We start from the raw sequence: 19,278 nt of genomic DNA on the forward strand, positions 1-19,278 counted from the left end.
TCATCTCCTCTGTTCCCACTGCTTCCTCTTATGTTTGGCTTTTAATCTTCTTTGACCAAGACTGCTGTTACCTCTGACAGGTCTCCCTGCTTTTACCCTTTCCCTCTTCCATCTCACTCTGCAGAGTCACAGAATGATCTTTCCAGAGCCTCTTTCAGATCCTTCAGTCTCCTGCTCAAAAATCTACAAAGTCTTTCCATCACCAATAGAATAGACCATGATATCTGCCTAGTGATTTACAACCTGAAAAACGCTTTCAAATAAACAAAATAGGTAATGTGATTGTCCCTCCTTTATGCGTAAGAGAACTGAGGCTCAGAGAGATGTGGTGAATTGCGGGGGTTCCCTCAGGGCTGAAGTGTGGAGCGGGGACAGGCACCGAGGCCTTCCAGCTTTACTTGGGTGCACCGCCCACTGCAGTCTTCTCAGCCTCCCCTGGGAAGCTTTCAGAAACATAACCCCTCACTATCACCCATCAGCCCAGCTGGAGACCAGTGCTCTCGCCAAGCCCCTGGCCTTGCCCAAAACATACCTCTCTTGCTCAGGCTGTTTGCTCTTGCTGTCTGCCCAGATTACTCTCCTCCATGCCACCAGCCCCTCTGCATAAAAACAGAGCGTCTTCCCCATCTTCCAAGGTCGCTACTAGCCCTTGCTGGCCCCATGTGCTCTCTCTTTTGTCTATGGCACTCAGAACACACCCCGGAGCAGACTTGACACTCCAGTCCCCGAGCTTTGAGCTCTTGGATGGCCCCCTAGAATAGTGTCGTCTTCATAGGAGGTCCATAATAAAAACCAGCTGAGCAAGTAAATGAATGGATGGGGCTGCTGGAGTTTCTCCTCCTCCAGAAACCCCTCTCAGACCAATTGGTTCAGTGGTTCTAATCACCCCCTGACCCTCACACACACCTCCCTGAGTAAAGCACATCACATCTGGGTCAGTCTCATCTCTGCTGCAAGGCTCTCCTTTAACTACCCTCAGCCTTGGTTTCCTCATCTATGATTGGGGTCTAATAACATACCCTTTGCTATTTCCCAGGTGTGTGGTGAGCATTAAATGAGATGCTGTTATGTGAGGCATAATGTGTGTTTGTGTGAACACTAAGGTGCTGTGCAACTGTGAGGGGGATTAATTATTGTAGAAATGTGTGTCCACCTGTGTATGTTCACAGCCTGCCTCCCTCCCATGTGAGATGGGGAGGGTGTGAAAGCCAAAACCCTCACTCAACCATGTTCTGAGTTTGAAGCGCTGGTGCTTGAGGGATTCTCTGAGCATGGCTCACCTCCAGACATCTCCCCAGGCACCAGGCTCTGCCTCCCAACTCATGGATGGGTTGGGACAAGTTTGTTGTCTTTCTGGGTCTCAGTTCTCTTATCTATACAATGGACAGGTTGAGTTGAAGCTCAGATTTTCAAATTTTTTTAAAGTTACATGGCTAATAAAATCTTATACCAGCAACCCATATGTCATATAAGTCAAAACAGGAACAGCTCTATGAACCCCTAAAACCTGACCCTCCTTCCCAGCCTTTGGAGGCTCCTTTGCCAAGCCCTGAGTGGATTCTCTGTTTATCGTATCATAGAGATCCTTCTAGCACTGGCGTGAGCTCTTTTCCATGCCTGCTGAAATTCAACAGGAGGAAGTACTCATCAGTGGGGGTAGAAAGACTGAGGTTCGACGTAGAAAACATCTTCCCCAATCCTGACAGGAGGGACTGTGTTTTGGGGTCGTTTATGCCTTCTGTTCCCCACCTGACTGGGAGGTTTTCTTATCTCTATATCCCCAGTGCTCATCTCACTGTCTGATACAAAAAAAGGCGTTCAATAAATGTCTGTTGAATAGAATAGGTGAATGGATTAATGAACGAATGAACAATGGGTTTAAGAAGAAATGAAGGTGACATCCTCAGGACTTAGGAACAGTTCCGTGCTGTCTGGAGGGACTTGGACTAACTGGCCCTGACTTATCCCATGCCCCCCTGACCTCACAAACACACCAATCCACAGGGAATACTCAGCCTGAGTCGACACTACTTCCTACGGACCCAGCATCTCCCCCCATAGGAGCCCCTGATCCTGGAAAAGGGAGAGAGGACGAGGGAGGGAGAAGGAGGCAGAGAGACTTAGATTCCAAATCTGAAGCGGGAAGGGTAGAGGAAAAAAGGAGAGGAAGGGAACTTCAGGGAAGCCGCTGCAGAGGCAGACTTGGCTTGGGGTGGGCCCCGCTGGGGAAAGGCCAGGGGCTTCCCTGCCATCCAGAAATCTTTTCCTTCCAAACTGCCTGTCGTTTCCCAGCCCTGCTCCTCTTCCTCCTTCTCCTCGTACACATGCTGCCCAGAACAATGCTGAAAAATAAGGCAAGGACCAAAATAACCTCCTGCTGTTGGGAAGGGGAGAATCCTAAAACCTCATTTACCCACCTGGAGCTGAGCCGAGCCTTGACACCCCCCTTCCCTGCTGGTGTCCTGAGGGGTGACTGGGAGAGCTTCAGCCTCCATGGGCAGGCCCCTTCCTGACTTGGGGTGTCTAGCCCAGTTTGGAGAACTCAAGGAAGGAAGACATGCAGGGCTGCCCCTCAGGAGTTGCTTCCACATCAGCCCTCCCTCTCCCCTATCCACCCTTTCCCCCAGTGCAGAGACTGTAGGTGTGAAGGGTCAGTGGAGAAACCCGGGACAGGGGCCTTGGGAGGACAGAAGCAGGACAAAGAGGTAAGGGGGTAGAGGGGGTGAGGGCCAGGCCCTGGGGGTCTTTAGACCCTCTGTGATGTTATCTTGCTCCCAGAACCACATGCCAAATAGGAGCTTTTCACTGGGTACCTTTAAGGACACCCAAACCTGGTACCTGTGGGACTTTAGCATGACTGGCTGCACAGAGCAGATTCCAGAATTTTTCACTCTTCTACTCTTTCCACCCCCAGGACTCCACCTGCTTGGTGCTGCCTACTTGCCTTATTGATAAAATATCTGTGCTAGACACACCATAAGTCAGCTCATTAAGCCCTCGTAACCATGCTATGGGTTGGTTTTCCTACGTCAATTTTATGGATGAGGAAACCAAGCCTGTGCTGTTCAAGGCAGGTGAAAGCGTGGAGGTGACATGTCTCCAGAGCATAAGTGGACCCTGGCCATGGAGAGGGTCATCTAGTCAGGGTGTCCTGGACATACTGTGAAAGCCGGAGTTTTTGGCTCAGTGTAAATTCCAGACACCTTTGTTCCACCTGTTCTGCCTACACCTCTCCACATCATCCTCTTGCCCACTATAGACCTCTGACCCCCTTCTCTACTTCCCCCACCACAAACCGCCCCTCCTCTCAGCCCTGGAATCTGTCCTAGATGCGGTGGCCTGGACTTAGAAGTTTCTAGATGGAAAAGTCAAGTGCCCAAGGGCTCCATCTTGGCATTTTTTCCGCCTTGGAACAGACTTACCGGCTGTCAGAGCAGGACAGGATGATAGATGTCAATTGTCTGAGATGACTGATGGATAAACTGAAGCCAGGAGAGGAAAATGAACGTGTCTGGGGCCATGTAGCCAGTGAGTGGCAGAGTATGGTCCAGAAGCCAGCTTCTAGCTCTTCTGACTCTCAATCAAGTGGTCTTTTCACTGCACCAAAGGGACCTGATGCCCAAGAGCACTGTGTTTACCACTAACACCCCCACCCTCTCCCGCCCAGCAGACTCTGAGGAGATGGTGTGCTTTTCCCAGAGCAGCTCTCCAGGACAGACTCTGACTGAATCAGCTCTGTTCTCAAAGAGGCCAGTCCAATCCCCCTGACCCTGGAAACAGACAGGGGGTGGAGGGAGGGAGGGAAGGAGGAAGGGAGGGAAGGAGAGAGGGAGGGAAGGAGGGAGGGAGGAGAGAAGGGAAAACTGTTTTGGTTTATTTTACCCAGAACTGAGGAACAAACACATTACCTACAGGTATTATGCAAATGTATCTACTACATGTCAACAATCCATGGTGAGGTGAGAAGAAGTGTGTGTGTGTGTGTGTGTGTGTGTGTGTGTGTGTGTATCTCTGTTGTCTCCAGAGCTGAAGTTGCTGCTGAAGTTTAGATAGGGTGACCCAATCATACACCCCTTGCCCCAAGCCAGGCCTGCCTGGGTCTTTGCAGGTTTTTATGACAGCTAGATGAGTGAAAATTAGGAAGCTAAGTGAAAATTAAGAGAAAGCCTTGAACCAAAAAGAATTTGGGCCAAGTAAAGGGCTGAGAGGCAGGGGCATGGGACAAAAGCCTTGTATGTTCACATGACATGGGGAATAAGCAGACCTTCAGGATGCCATCGGGAGTGTGGAGGAAATCTGTAGGGGAAGTAGAGGGGAAAGGCGGGAGGAGAGTTGACATGTCCCAGTTTCTCCAGGTAGGCTCTAGGGAAAGATTGCAATTTTGATATTTGAGGCATAGATTCTTTTCTCCCCGTGAAGGTAGAAATGGAAGTTAGCTTTCCCCATGCTGGGCTTCCTCCTCTCCCAGGAAGATTCAACCCACCCTTACCCTTTTCCTCCCAGCTACTCAGGTTCAAGCCCCACCCTAGGCCTCACTGTGACTCAGCACAGACTCCCAGCAGAAGTTGTGTGTTCACCCTTGTTGACTGAAAAAAATGCACAACATGAGAGTTGTGCATTAAGTTTTATTTGGGGCAAAAGGAGGACCATAGCCTGGAGACAGCTTCTCAAATAGCTCTGAGGAACTGCCCCAAAGAAGTGTGGGAGAGGTCAGTATATATGTGATTTGGGTAAAGGGGGATACGTGCAATCAAGCACACATCTTGGCAGAGGGCTGCTGCTGGTCACAAGGAGCAAATGTCTCCATAAATGATTTTAGTGCTTTTCTAGATATGAGAAAATATAAGAAATTGGGCTCATACAATCTTCTCCTGAAAATAACTATCTGAAGGCCTATTCTTCCAGTTTTTCCCAGAACACAGAGTTCCTCATTCCTGATCTCTGCCCTGAACTCCTGGGTGAAGGTCAGAGACTGCAGTGGCTAGTGACCTAATTTTTGTAGAGGCAGATGGCAAATGACAATTTTTAGCTAGCAGGAACCCCTCATGGTCCTAAATTCGACCATAGTTTGGGAGGCATTTTATGACCATTTTGTTCCATGGTGCTAGGAATGCTCATTCCTAGGTCAGGTGAGGATTTCGTTGATAGGCTACTCAATGTGCTATTTTTTTTCTTTACATCTTTATTGGAGTATAATTGCTTTACAATGGTGTGTTAGTTTCTGCTTTATAACTAAGTGAATCAGCTATACATAAACATATATCCCCATATCTCTTCCCTCTTGAGTCTCCCTCCCTCCCACTTTCCCTATCCCACCCCTTTAGGTGGTCACAAAGCACCGAGCTGCTCTCCCTGTGCTATGCGGCTGCTTCCCACTAGCTATCGGTTTTACATTTGGGAGTGTATATGTGTCCATGCCACTCTCTCACTTTGTCACAGCTTACCCTTCCCCCTCCCCATGTCCTCAAGTCCATTCTCTAGTAGGTCTGTGTCTTTATTCCCATCCTGCCCCTAGGTTCTTCATGACCATTATTTTTTTTTTTTTTTAGATTCCATACATATGTATTAGCATACTGTATTTGTTTTTCTCTTTCTGACTGACTTCACTCTGTATGACAGACTCTAGGTCCATCCACCTCACTACAAATAACTCAATTTCGTTTCTTTTTATGGCTGAGTAATATTCCCTTGTATATATGTGCCACAGCTTCTTTACCCATTCAACTGTCAATGGACACTTAGGTTGCTTCCATGTCCTGGCTATTGTAAATAGAGCTGCAATGAACATTGTGGTACATGACTCTTTTTGGATTATGGTTTTCTCAGGGTATATGCCCAGTAGTGGGATTGCTGGGTCCTATGGTAGTTCTATTTTTAGATTTTTAAGGAACCTTCATACTGTTCTGCATAGTAGCTGTATCAATTTACATTCCCACCAACAGTGCAAGAGGGTTCCCTTTTCTCCACACCTCTCCAGTGTTTATTGTTTGTGGATTTTTTGATGATGGCCATTCTGACTGGTGTGAGGTGATATCTCATTGTAGTTTTTTTTTTTTTAATTTTATTTATTTATTTTGGCTGTGTCAGGTCTCCGTTTCTGTGCGAGGGCTTTCTCTAGTTGCGGCGAGCAGGGGCCACTCTTCATCGCGGTGCGCGGGCCTCTCACTGTCGCGGCCTCTCTTGTTGCGGAGCACAAGCTCCAGACGTGCAGGCTCAGTAGTTGTGGCTCACAGGCCTAGTTGCTCCACGGCATGTGGGATCTTCCCAGACCAGGGCTCGAACCCATGTCCCCTGCACTGGCAGGCAGACTCTCAACCACTGCGCCACCAGGGAAGCCCTCATTGTAGTTTTGATTTGCATTTTTCTACTGATTAATGATGTTGAGCATTCTTTCATGTGTTTGTTGGCAATCTGTATGTCTTCTATGGAGTATTGTCTATTTAGGTCTTCTGCCCATTTTTGGATTGGGTTGTTTGTTTTTTTGATATTTAGCTGCATGAGCTGCTTGTAAATTTTGGAGGTTAATACTTTGTCATTTGCTTCATTTGCAAATATTTTCTCCCATTCTGAGGTTTGTCTTTTCATCTTGTTTATGGTTTCCTTTGCTGTGCAAAAGCTTTTAAGTTTCATTAGGTCCTATTTATTTTTGTTTTTATTTCCATTTCTCTAGGAGGCGGGTCAAAAAGGATCTTGCTGTGATTTATGTCATAGAGTGTTCTGCCTATGTTTTTCTCTAAGAGTTTGATAGTGTCTGATCTTACATTTAGGTCTTTAATCCATTTTGAGTTTATTTTTGTGTATGCTGTTAGGGAGTGTTTTAATTTCATTCTTTTACAAGTAGCTGTACAGTTTCCCAGTGCCACTTATTGAAGAGGCTGTCTTTTCTCTATTGTATATTCTTGCCTCCTTTATCAAAAGTAAGGTGACCATATGTGCTTGGGTTTATCTCTGAGCTCTCTATCCTGTTCCATTGATCTATATTTCTGTTTTTGGCCAGTACCATACTGTCTTGATTACTGTAGCTTTGTAGTATAGTCTGAAGTCTGTCAGGGAGCCTGATTCCTCCAGCTCCATTTTTCATTCTCAAGATTGCTTTGGCTGTTTGGGAGCTTTTGTGTTTCCATACAAATTGTGAAATTTTTTGTTCTAGTTCTGTGAGAAATGCCAGTGGTAGTTTGATAGGGATTGTATTGAATCTGTAGATTGCTTTGGATAGTAGAGTCATTTTCACAATGTTGATTCTCCCAATCCAAGAACATGGTATATGTCCTCATCTGTTTATATCATCTTTAATTTCTTTCATCAGTGTTTTATAGTTTTCTGCATACAGGTCTTTTGTCTCCTTAGGTAGGTTTATTCCTAGGTACTTTTTTCTTTTTGTTGTAATGGTAAATGGGAGTGTTTCCTTAATTTCTCTTTCAGATTTTTCATCATTAGTGTATAGGAATGCAAGAGATTTCTATGCATTAATTTTGTATCCTGCTGCTTTCAATGTGCTATTACTGGACTAGACCTTGTTAATGGTAGCCAAACGTCTCTGGACTGCCTGTCTTACTAGTCTGTTACAGTCCAGGAAATGATTCATTATTGTTGCTTTTTCCATATTTAGAGTTACACTATTACAATCGTTCATATAGAACTATGTGATTGGTCAACTGCTTCAAGTCGCCTAGTCATCATTTTATCAGAGGCTCAGTCATACATTTGATAATGCAAGAACAACAATTTTGTAAATCAGGCAAAATACAAATGCCAAGAACTTCCATTAGGTGCACCCCAGTATATCCCCAGTCATCTCAGTCAATTCTGTACCTATCCTTATCTTTAAGGGAAATTATATATTGGTTTTATTCATAAGGCACCCAACCCAGTTTCCTAGTGTTATTATGCTGGTTGTCCTTAATATGGTTCCCAACTTAAGGGGGACCTTAAACTTAAACGATTATAGCCTGGTGTTAGCCATATAAATCCATCCCACAACTGAGGGAGTTTATATTCCTTGGCTGAAATCTTAATTGTTGCTCTGACTGAGCTTGAGTAACTTTAGAAGAAAATTCATATTTATGGTCAGAGTCAGAGTAGGTATTATTAAGTGGCCAGGTGAGGGGATCCCACCTAGTAACACCAGATCAGTAATGAGCTGAACAGAGCTATAATTTCTTTCTTCTAGAATAATTCTCTAAGGGCCTTCCAATTAGAGCCTTGGAGTGGAGAAATCCACCGATGTAACCCAGAAATACTGGATATAGGTAATTGACCATAAACCTAACAATTGGATGAACTTTAACTCTGCATAAGATTGTGATATATAGTTGGTTCATAAGCAAAGGTGTGAGCAATTATCAAAGTAATTGGTATAGAGGCCTGGTCCAGCATCTTGGGTCAGCTCTCTACTTCAGATGTTGTCTTCCTCTTATCCTAGTCTGGTAGTTTCTTCTCTGCTTGAGCATTGTTTTAAGGTGATTTTAAGGTCTGAAGTCCTCTCTATAGGCTGGTTCAGTGCAGGAGCCCTTTCTAAGAGGACATACTAATCCAAGAGTCAATTCTCTTCAGTTTTGCTGTGCACAAGCTACTTAAGAGTACTTGATAAGGGTCCTTCCATCTAGGTTGGAGATAGTCTTTTAAATTATGTCTTTTCCAGTATGTATACTCCCCTGGTTTCAGGTCATGGGGCATCTGATCTTCATCCAAAGATAGATTACTGAGATAAGCTTCAGAAACAAACTTAGAGTGTTTTTTAATAATTCAATTAAACTTTACAATAATATAACATAACAGCAAAGAGCTATGTGTGAAGTCAGTCTTAGGCAGTGAATACAGACCTCAATTAACAAATTTAGAATTTAAAATCCACTGAAACATAATCTTTTCTCTCTAAAATTACCTTCATTTCTACCAAATACAGCCAAGTTGACTAATTTGTTTGCAAAATAAGTCTGGTTTCAATAAACTTGGTCTAATGACTCATATAATTGGTCATACAGGCTTTTTTAACATTTGGCTTTGTTGTAACTTGTCAGAAAGTTCTTACTATGAGTCTTCTTGAAGAGGAAGCATTTTTGCAGGCATAAGTGTAAAACAATAACTGTCTATGAATGACAAAGACTTAAGAAGGCACAGTTAAACACCTGATACGATGTCATTGACAAAGAAACTTGGTTACTGCTGTGACATACAACATTTTAAGATAATAACTAGAATTATGACTGATAACATTTTACCAGGACATACCATAGTTTTAGAAATTCCATATAATTTCTAGAATATCTAGATTAAAAACATTTACCCATACACTATAACCTAAGAAGATTTATTACCCATTTGACAATGCTTCCCATGTAATTAACATACCAAACGAACTTAATTAGTTTAATATCTTTCTTTGGGATGTTTTAGGGCCCCTTAAAGCATCCCAAAGTTAGCTAGAGGTCAAAGAAACTTCATTAGAATTTGATTTGGGAAGTTTGTCAAAAAATAACAAAAAGGTTTTAAAACACTTGGTCAAATAGGATCATAGGTCATTGTGAAATAATACTTATTCACTTAACCAAAGTGACAATAAAAGATTTCAAAGACAAATACAGAACAAATCACTAAAAAGGTAAAGAAGCTTAAAATCTATTATCAAATGTAGATCGACATTTTAAGAAAACTTTGTACTCTTTACAGAGAGAAAAACCAAATTCAAGTTTTGTACCAACTTACTTTTAAAATTTATTTACTCGATTAAAGATATTCTAAATTTAGCCAATTCTGACCATGCACGAAACTCTTCTCAAGGTTCCTTTCCACAAACCTTCCATCACTTTCTGTACCCATATTAGTTTTTCCCTTATTTTCCCCACCCAGAAACAACCAGCTCTAGGACAGAATTACTTTTCCCTTAGTGAAATGCAGTTCCATTCCTCATACCTTCCTTTAATGAAAATACACACCCTACTTTCTTGCTACATACTGAAATGTTTCCTTTATTATTTCAAGTAGCTTTAATGACATATTTAAATTAGAATCCTCAACTCTTAAACACCTTAATTTCTAGTGAGAATGAAAAAGTAAGCAATTGGGAACTGTCTTCTACATTAGCATTCTGTAGATTGAAAAACATAAATACTAAAAATAACTTCTAAAAACAAATGTGCTTTTTAATAGAAAATGTCTCAGTGTGGCACCAAATACATTTATTAATAATCCTCAATACCTTCAGTTTCTCTGTAAAAGGAAGCCAATGTTCAGTAATTAATGTTTCAGTATCCTATTTTATTTGGGAATGACTTAGCTATTCAATAAACTTCTATCATTTAACTTAACTAAGCACAACTCTAAACTTTTAAGTTACCAAATATCTGGAGAGGTTTTTTTTTTTTGGCGGTACATGGGCATCTCACTGCTGTGGCCTCTCCCGTTGCGGAGCACAGGCTCTGGACGCGCAGGCTCAGCGGCCATGGCTCACGGGCCCAGCCGCTCCGCAGCATGTGGGATCTTCCTGGACCAGGGCACGAACCCGCATCCCCTGCATCGGCAGGCGGACTCTCAACCACTGCACCACCAGGGAAGCCCTGGAGAGATTATTTTTAAGTAGACATTCTTAAAATATAATTACTCCTAAAGAGTTCACCCAAAAGCTCTTATCTCACTTACACTTAATTTACTTATAAAAGTACTGATAAAAATTTCATCATACCAAGTTATTTTTCTTGCTGACAAGTTTGCAACGGATGTAATAAGATCTTATTTGACTTCTATGAAATCTAGGTATTGATACAATAAAAATATTACACTTAATGTTGATGACTCTAAAGACATATCTATATTAATTAAATCTACAAACTTTAACTTTAATACCAGGTATTATTTTAATACTGAATATTTCCCAGTTCACATGAACACAAGATTCATTCTGGCAAGTTTCCTTTCTGAGAAATTTATATAAGCACTTAATTTACTCTAAGCCAATTAAGTAGAGCTAATACCATCAAAGGTAAAGACATATATGCCAACATAGACATATAGACAGATACAACCAGAGATCTCATTTTAACACTTAGTCATGATTCAAGTATTACAATCTAAAACTCATTAGAGTGCCTCGGTCCTGATCTCTGCCCTGAGCTCCTGTGCTGAAGATCAGTGACTGCAGTGGCTAGTGACCTAACCCTTGTACAGGCAGATGACAAGTGGCAGTTTTAGTTGGCACCCTCCTCTCAGCAGAACTCCTCTCTTGACATCCTGAAACCCAACAAGAATGCAGTGACCTCAGTGACTGGGGTGTGGCCAGGTGGCATTGGGGTCTCCCAGCCTGACTCTCTTCGCCCTCATAGAGCTCTTTCCCAATATCCATGAACAAGGATTTCTCAAGTCGTAAGGCACCGGTCTGAGTGAGCATCTGCCGTGGGGTGGTCCTTAGGCAATACCAGTGGCCCACCTAAACTGAAACTGTGGCAGGAGACAGCCAAGAGTGGGATCAGGATGGAGCACAGTGGTGGAGAGCCCTGTGCTGGGAGTCAGGAGCATGGTTTCTTACTCTAGTTCTGTTAGGATTTGTTGTGGGAACTTATGAAATTCCCTTCCATCCCTGGGTCTGCTTTTTCATCAATAACATGTGGATATTGGACTGGATACCTATGGCTTAGGTACTGTGCTATGAAGAGGGAGAAGGAGGAAAGAAAAGGGGCACACGAGGAGGTGACACTGATGTAGATGACCTTGTGAAGCTAGGTAACTTCTCTGAGCCTCAGTGCCCTCTTCTGTAAAAAGGAAATTACTAGATAGAGGAGAAAGGAACATAATTACTCAGGATAGAGCCTGCAAAGCAATGCGTGCTGGACTATGCAGGGGCTGATTTCATGGGAAAGCAGGGTTTCAGGACTGAGGGGTCCGGGAGTGTGCCAGGACTTCCAACTGACTGTTGGGGGAAATGGAGAAGGGGGGCATCCTGGAGTCTTGCAGGTGAGATGCCTTGCTGTGACCGGTGGAGGGATCGCTGACACCCCACATGTGAGAAGAGAGGGAGAGTGAACACAGGGAGGCTGCTCCGCTGTCCACTCTTGAGACAGGATTCACACATCAAACCCTACGACAAGCTCACATTTCCCAGCTTTTCTCGCCCAGAATCACTGCCTTTGTTTAGAGGAGGGGATGGGGGAGGAGACAGAGGGCCAGGAGGGAGGGGCCCCGCGGTGCCGCCGCCGCCCCCACCCCCTCCGGTTGTGCGGAGCCCGACTGCCACTCAGCTCTGGCGCCGTGGGCGACGGAGGCGCCGGGTGCCCGAGTGGAGTCCCAGATAGCTGCCATCCCTCTGGACCTGACAGGCTGGCCCTGGATTCTTCAGGCATCCCTGGAGCAAGAGGCTGCCCAAGGCGTGGAGCTGGGAGGGCGCTTGGACGGAACCGTTCAGGTGGCTAGGAGCTCTGCCAGCTTTGGTCACCTTGGGTAAGTCTGTACCTCAGTTCGCCTCTGGGTCATCCCCAGTGGGGATGCAGGAAGGGGTTGAAAGAGGCGACTAGAATGCCCCCTTGGGGCAGGGTGTGTGCGAGGGTCCCTGGCAGAGCCAGACCGGGACCGGGGACTGCTAGGAAGCAGGAGCCAGCAGTGCCTCTGGTGGGTGGGCGCAGGGCATGTGTGCACTGCAAGCTGGGGAGAGGGGACCGCGCACCCTGGCTTGTTGCTGGGCTCAGTCCTCCAGACCCACGTCTGCCAGACCAGTCCCAGGTGCGAAATAGGGGCGCTACCTCTTTAAAAGCGTCCGGGCTGAGCCTCTGCCGCACCATGTGATTGCCTGAAAGGCCCGGCTAGGAGCTCTGCGGCGGGAGCCTGGAGGACCGTGAACTGCTACGCGCGGTGCTGAGAGCCCAGCCCTGCCTGGCGCGGCCTCAAGCCCTGAGTGGCACCAGGTGTCCGGAACTTTGGGCACAGCCTCTGGGACTCCCTGGCCACCAGCAGACAGGATGGTGAGCTCCCTGCATCCTGTTCTGTGGGCACGGGTAGGCAGAGCCAGGCACTGGGGACCCCTGTGGGGTGAGTGTGTGCTGGGAACTGCCTCACACCTGATAAAATAGCCGGTGGAGGAGTGAGTGCTGCTCTTTTATGTTGTCGAATGGATCCGCTGGGACTGATAAGGGGAGGGGACAAAGATCCGGCAGAGAAAGGGTTAGGGTACCCCACCAGCTTGGGCAGGCACTAGATGTGCCAAGTGGGGCACATCTCCAAAGGGCAGCTGGACTTCCAGAGCTGCCTGGGTTCCCCTCCCCTTCCCAGGCAGGCCTTCCCACCCCAGGCTTCCGTGACCACAGGTGCTTGCCTCCTGCCCCTTGGTGCCTGTCTGCTGATGTGCCCAGCCTGTGCCCACCATGCCGCCCTCCATCTCGGCCTTCCAGGCCGCATATATTGGCATCGAGGTGCTCATCGCCCTGGTCTCCGTGCCTGGGAACGTGCTGGTGATCTGGGCAGTGAAGGTGAACCAGGCACTGCGGGATGCCACCTTCTGCTTCATCGTGTCACTGGCAGTGGCTGATGTGGCAGTGGGCGCTCTGGTCATCCCACTTGCCATCCTCATCAACATTGGGCCACAGACCTACTTCCACACCTGCCTCATGGTCGCCTGCCCTGTCCTCATCCTCACTCAGAGCTCCATCTTGGCCCTGCTGGCAATCGCTGTCGACCGCTACCTCCGTGTCAAGATCCCGCTCAGGTGAGTCCAGAGCAGCTGAGGGTACCTGCTGTGCCCCATGCTGGGTGGCTTGAGGGCCATCTAGAGAGGATAAAAGGTAGAGCATAAGACCCCAAGTAAGCTGGATATTCTCTGGGCCGTTGTGCCCCAGCCCTCACTCTGCCTTCCTCTCCTCTGCCCTGCAGTATCAGGCTGAACTCAAGTTGAAGCAGGAGGGGGCTGGCTGGCTGGAGGAATGTGAACCTGGCAGTGCTCAGGACCCCAGAGCTGAAGCTCTGCTGTTCTCCTGACCCGGCCAGGGAACCTGAGGCTGCCTGTTCAGCCTGGCCTGGGGTGGGGCGGGGGCGGGGGGTGCGGGGTAGACAGTGAGCCCTGGATGGGAATGAGCTGATCTCCACCAGTTCGAGGGAAGTGGAAGGGGCAGAGCAGATTGCTAGGGTGGGCTTAGGGTGGCACACCACGGACAGGAGTGCTGCTTCTCTAACCAGAACTGGGAAAGCTTCCTGAGGATACTCTTTCTTGTTCTGCAGATACGCTTGTGCTAGCCAGCTCCCTGCCCCAGGGCTATCCTGTTGAACCCAGACAGTCTGACTACCTCTGCCCAACTCCCACTTATGGGATCTCTGTTGCAGGCAGGAGGAGGCAGGCTCTTAATGTTCCTGTTGTGTTGCAAAACCATGTTGTCTTTCCGGTCACAGCAGAGGTGCTTATGCTATGTCCAGGCAGCACCAGGGTGGGTGACCTAATAGTGGCAGTCCTGTCATGCAAGTGTCCAGTCCACATTGGGGCTCTTTCCCTGGGCCTGCCAGGCCATAATCTTGTCACCAGGCAGTGCCTGGGCCACCAAGTGCCAGCAAATGCCTGGGCACACTGCCAGTGCTGGCCTCACTGGGACATTCTTGTGAGGCGTGCTTGCCCCCTCGTTAAATCCTCTCACCAGCAGATTCCCTTTCTACTACGGAGTTCTAGATGTCTTCAGCACCTGCTGTCCCTGCAGTAGCTTCCATACCTGGGACATGGAGCCTCTGGCCTCACCTGACAACTTGCCCAGGCAGGCCTAGGCACCCATGTTTCTCCTGTTTGCATTACATTTGTACACATTTAAGTTTTCAAAGATTTTATAATGCACCATGGTTTTCCTCTTTTCATCGTGATCCTATAAGGGAGGTGAAGTAGGAGCTGGTAAAGGGGAAACAGATCCAGAGAACCTCCTGAAGCTGATTGGGAGCAGAGGCTTGATTCCACTACTCCCCTTCCTTCCTGATTCCCCCAGTGTCCCAGCCCCCTGATGGCAGTGTTCCTGCCCTGTTTACCTCCTTCACAACCTCCAAGTTTCCCAGGGAAGGTGAGGTGAAGACTGCTGCTCAGGAGAGAAGGGAAGACAGGGAAGGCAGCCCAGAAACCCTGTAAGCTCAGTCACTGAGGGGCCTTCATGCTGCCATTAGCCCCAGGTTGTGGCTGAGCTATATACCAATGAACCTGATTTCAACCCATTAGCGTGGGCTGGGCCTCTGAGCCTGGTGATTATAACAAAGTGTTGCCACATTAGGAAAGTCATGCAGATACGTGAATATAGGAAGGCTGCTTAAGAAATCTGGTCTACTGAGTGGGTGCCAAGGCAAACCAAAGGCCTGGTCGTGATGTAACAGAGGTCACGGGCCCACAGAATGTGCCCTCCTTGTCCTGTGGGAATGGGGATGGCTGTGCTGGCAGAATTGCAGGCTCATTCTTCCAGAAGACAGCTTCTGTTGCTCCTTGCCCCAACCTTGAAGAACTGGGGGTCTTTAGGAGCTATCGTTGGAGGGCCAAGGCAGAGGTATGCATAGAGGCTAAGAATGCAGGCCTGGGTTCAAATCCTTGCTGTGAATTCCTAGCTGTATGACCTTGAGAAAGTCACTTATTAACCTCCTTCAATTTTAACTTCCACGTCAATAAAAGGAGACATTAATGATAGTACCTTCTTCCTAGGGTGATTGGAAGAATATAATAAACTCCTACATATAAAGCACGTGGTACTGTATAATGCACCTGGCGGTATATGCAAGCCATAAGTGGTACGTTTATTTTGTAGTTTTATTATCATTGTTAACATATGGCTCCAAGTGGGTCTGAATAGGCAAGCCCTGCGCCCTCACCCCCCCACACTGATGCTTTTACATAACAGCACATATGCCCTTATACACATGCACGCACACATGGGCACACAAGACATACCACATTTTCAGGGAGGTGTCAAAGTACTGTTAAGTTATATTTATACATGTTTTTCTCCCTTGCTAGACTGTCATGCCTCAAGTGCAGCGACCTGGACAGTGGCCACATTTTGTTCGTTTGTACAAATTCTCCAGAATGCCTAGCATAGTGTCTGGCGCATAGCAGACACTCAGTAAATGTTGATTGAATTGGATGAGTTTTCAGAGCTCACATGGTTGTGCCTCAGGCAGGCCTTCCAGGGGCCTAACCTCTAACCATCAGTGCTGTGGCCTGTATCTTCCCAGCATTCTACCTCAGGGCCCTGACCACAACTGCCCTTATCAGCTCAGGTGGCTCCTTCAGAGCCACACTCCAGTAGTGCCTGAGAGAGGAGTCTTTCTCCTGAGTTAGAGAAAGGCTGCTGGGCCTAGCTTCCAAAGCTGGGATCCTGGAGGCTGGGCTGAGGTGACGGGTCACTCCAGGTGCCCCCGCAGGAGGAACAGCATGCGCTGCTGCCCTCTGGGCAGCTGGAGTCAGCAGGCTGCTGGGTCTGGGAGAACACCTTTCTGCTGGAGGTCCCCAGGTGCCTGGCTCCCTGCCCTGACAAGCCAGTCAGAGGTAGATGTGGCCTGGGAACCAGGGAGCAATGCTGCTCAAGCATTGGTGAGGCATATATGGGGCATTCAGTGACAGGAGTCAGCTGGGCCCCTCACCAAGCAAGGCATGATTTGGTCAGTCAACCACAAATTTTATTTCCTTCCACTTGGCAGAAAGCCAAGAGGAAAAAAGGTTCACTTGGTATAGTGTGATCCAGTTACAAAAAAAAATAGCTTAAATTGTTGACGCATCAATAGCCTGTGGTTATTTATATGTATTTTACAGGTTATTTGCCTGCCACCTCCACATGCTTGGTAATGGATACCCCATTCCCCTCAGCTCCTACTTCTAGGGAATCCCTGGGTTTTCTTGGGGGCACTCTGTGCCAACTTGATACCTACTCCAGGGGGCTTGTTATGGGGAGGAGTGCCACTCCCTGACCACCACAGCCCTCTCTGTGGGAAGGAGACCTGAGCAAGGTCTGTCTGTGACCAGATGGGTTGGTGTGGGGTGAAGGGGTGATGGGTATTTGGGAGTCAGAAATACCTGAGTTTGAACCTTGCTGTTACAAACTAGCTGTGCAACCTTCTTGGTTAGGTTATTCAATCCCTGAGCCTCCTCTTCGCCACCACACCCCCTGCCACCGTCTGTTAAATGAAGGGAATGGATTCTGGATTCGAGGTCTCTGAGGTTCCTTTCAGTTCTAACTTTCTATAGTTCTTCCTGACCATGACTCCTGCCAATACTGTGTTGAAATCCTAGGAAGATTGTGTTGTGATTTTTAGCTCCTAGTGCTTATGAGCTAGGCACAGTGCTATATATATATTTTTTTTTTTTTTTTTTTCTTGCGGTACACGGGCCTCTCACTGCTGTGGCCTCTCCTGTTGCGGAGCACAGGCTCCGGACGCGCAGGTTCCGCGGCCATGGCTCACGGGCCCAGCCGCTCCGCGGCATGTGGGATCCTCCTGGATCGGGGCACGAATCCGTGTCCCCTGCATTGGCAGGTGGACTCTCAACCACTGCGCCACCAGGGAAGCCCACAGTGCTATATTTTTATAGTTTTATCTCATTTAATGCTCATAGTTTCTTGCTGGTAAAGGTTATTGTTATCCCCATTCTAGACACGTCTATAGATACACTGAGGTCTAAAGCTCAGGAAGGTTCAGTAATTTTCCCAAACATCTTATCAGGAGCCAAGACAGGATTTGAATCCAGGTCTGTCTACCAGAGATGTCTTTAACCGGTGAGCCCATATGTGTTTTGAATCAGCCTCGAGAAGCTATAGGATTTATGGAGCAGTTTCCTCACGGCTGTCAGCGGGGGTGATTTTTTCCCCTCTGATTTTTGCCATGGCCTCTGCACTCTGCTTCCAGCCCATGCTTGGTGCCTCTCCCTCCCTCCTCACCTTCACTCCAGTGGGCAGTTGAGCCCCTGGCAGCTCTGCCTCTGTCCACAGCTGGAGGCCTTCCCAACTGGGCTGCTGACCAGGGAAGTACAGCAGAGTGTGGGGGAGGCCAGACTGCTGGACCAGAGCTCTGGGAAAGAGATCTGGTAGATTAACATATGTTTGCTTTTAGGCATCAGTTTAGCCCTCTCCCCCGACCCCCCAGCTAGCTTGGGCTTTTCTGGACAACTAAAGTGCCTCCTGTGCTTGCACCGCAGCAGGTGACCATCTGTGGTCTCAGGGTCCCAGAACAGTTGCTCTCTGGTGGTACCACCTGCTTTCAGCAGAGGTAGGCCATCTCTAGCTCCTGTACGGATGGATTAGTCATTGGCCTAGAGTGGCTGAGATAGAAGAGGAGTGATAGCAAGCCCTGATGCCCAACTCCCTCACATTTGGACAAGAGGAAACAGAGGCCTAGAGTTCCAGCATGTTCAAGGTCACTCAGCCACAGGCTCTTTTCTCCTCCTAATTCTGACTCTGGCTCCCCAGCCTTTGATGTTCTAAACAGAACAGAGAAATTTCAGCCTCCACAGGTTAAGTCAGCAAATTAGTGGTGGGCTTAGTGGGGGAAAGTGATGGAAGGATGTCAACTTTGTGATTAAAAAGGTAATTTCTTTGTTTGAACTAGGGATAGCCTTCAGGTGGATTATGCTAAAGAGTGCTCTGGGCAATCCAGATTAGTATCAGTGGTGAAAGCTTCTCCCAGCTGACATTGGAATGAATCCTTTAGGAGTGCTGCTTGGAAGCAAGGGAATGGCCAGGATACTTTCTGAAGAACCCCTCTACCCAGAGGTCATGGGGCAGAGCCTTGGAGGCTGTGTTGTGTTTGATATTTATTTCCAAGCATAAAATCAATCCATGTTTATTGTTAAAAATTTGAGAAATATAGAAAAGAATAAAGATGACAAAATAACCAGTAATTCTGCCACCTGCAGATCACTACTGTTAAATTTCTGGTGTTCCAGAAAATTTTCCAACATATATAGATGATAGATGATAGATAGATAGATAGATAGACAGATAGATAGATGTTAGATAATTATTTTTGCATAGTTGGGTGCATCTATGGTTTTTATATCCTATTTTATACACTTAATATTACATTATAAGCATTTCCCCCATGTAAATAAAGAATATTTTCTAAGGATTTTTATAATGGTATAATATTGGATTGTCTTTTTATTCATCTTTTAGGTCTTAGCTAAAACAGCCCCTTCTTAGGGAGGCCTTCTCTGACCCCCTCCCCCGCTAGACCAGTTTCATTTCCTCTGTTAGTTACTCCAGGTGGATCTATTTTTCCTTCCCCATCTCTCCTGGCCCAGGTAGTTTTTCTGGGCTTGGTAAGCACCAAAAGGGCCAGGACCACATCTGCTCACAT

At 46.9% G+C, this 19,278-nt stretch overlaps 1 protein-coding gene across 6 annotated transcripts in view; it reads left to right on the forward strand.

Moving 5' to 3' along the window:
- The first annotated feature begins 12,291 nt into the window (after window positions 1-12,291).
- The window catches only part of ADORA1 (adenosine A1 receptor), a 36,796-nt gene continuing 29,809 nt past the window's right edge, over window positions 12,292-19,278 (forward strand). For 2 of the 6 annotated variants that reach the window (XM_073801926.1, XM_073801929.1), the window contains exons 1-2: window positions 12,293-12,429; window positions 12,783-13,687. In XM_073801926.1, the coding sequence (XP_073658027.1) occupies window positions 13,347-13,687 (341 nt within the window). In that variant the 5' untranslated portion in view covers window positions 12,293-12,429; window positions 12,783-13,346. Of the gene's footprint in view, window positions 12,430-12,739; window positions 13,688-19,278 lie in introns of all 6 variants that reach the window. The other 4 variants (XM_073801924.1, XM_073801930.1, XM_073801922.1 and 1 more) reach the window with 4 other exon arrangements.

The sequence above is a fragment of the Tursiops truncatus genome, chromosome 1 (assembly GCF_011762595.2).
Source record: "Tursiops truncatus isolate mTurTru1 chromosome 1, mTurTru1.mat.Y, whole genome shotgun sequence".
In the NCBI taxonomy this organism is placed as follows: Eukaryota; Metazoa; Chordata; class Mammalia; order Artiodactyla; family Delphinidae; genus Tursiops; species Tursiops truncatus.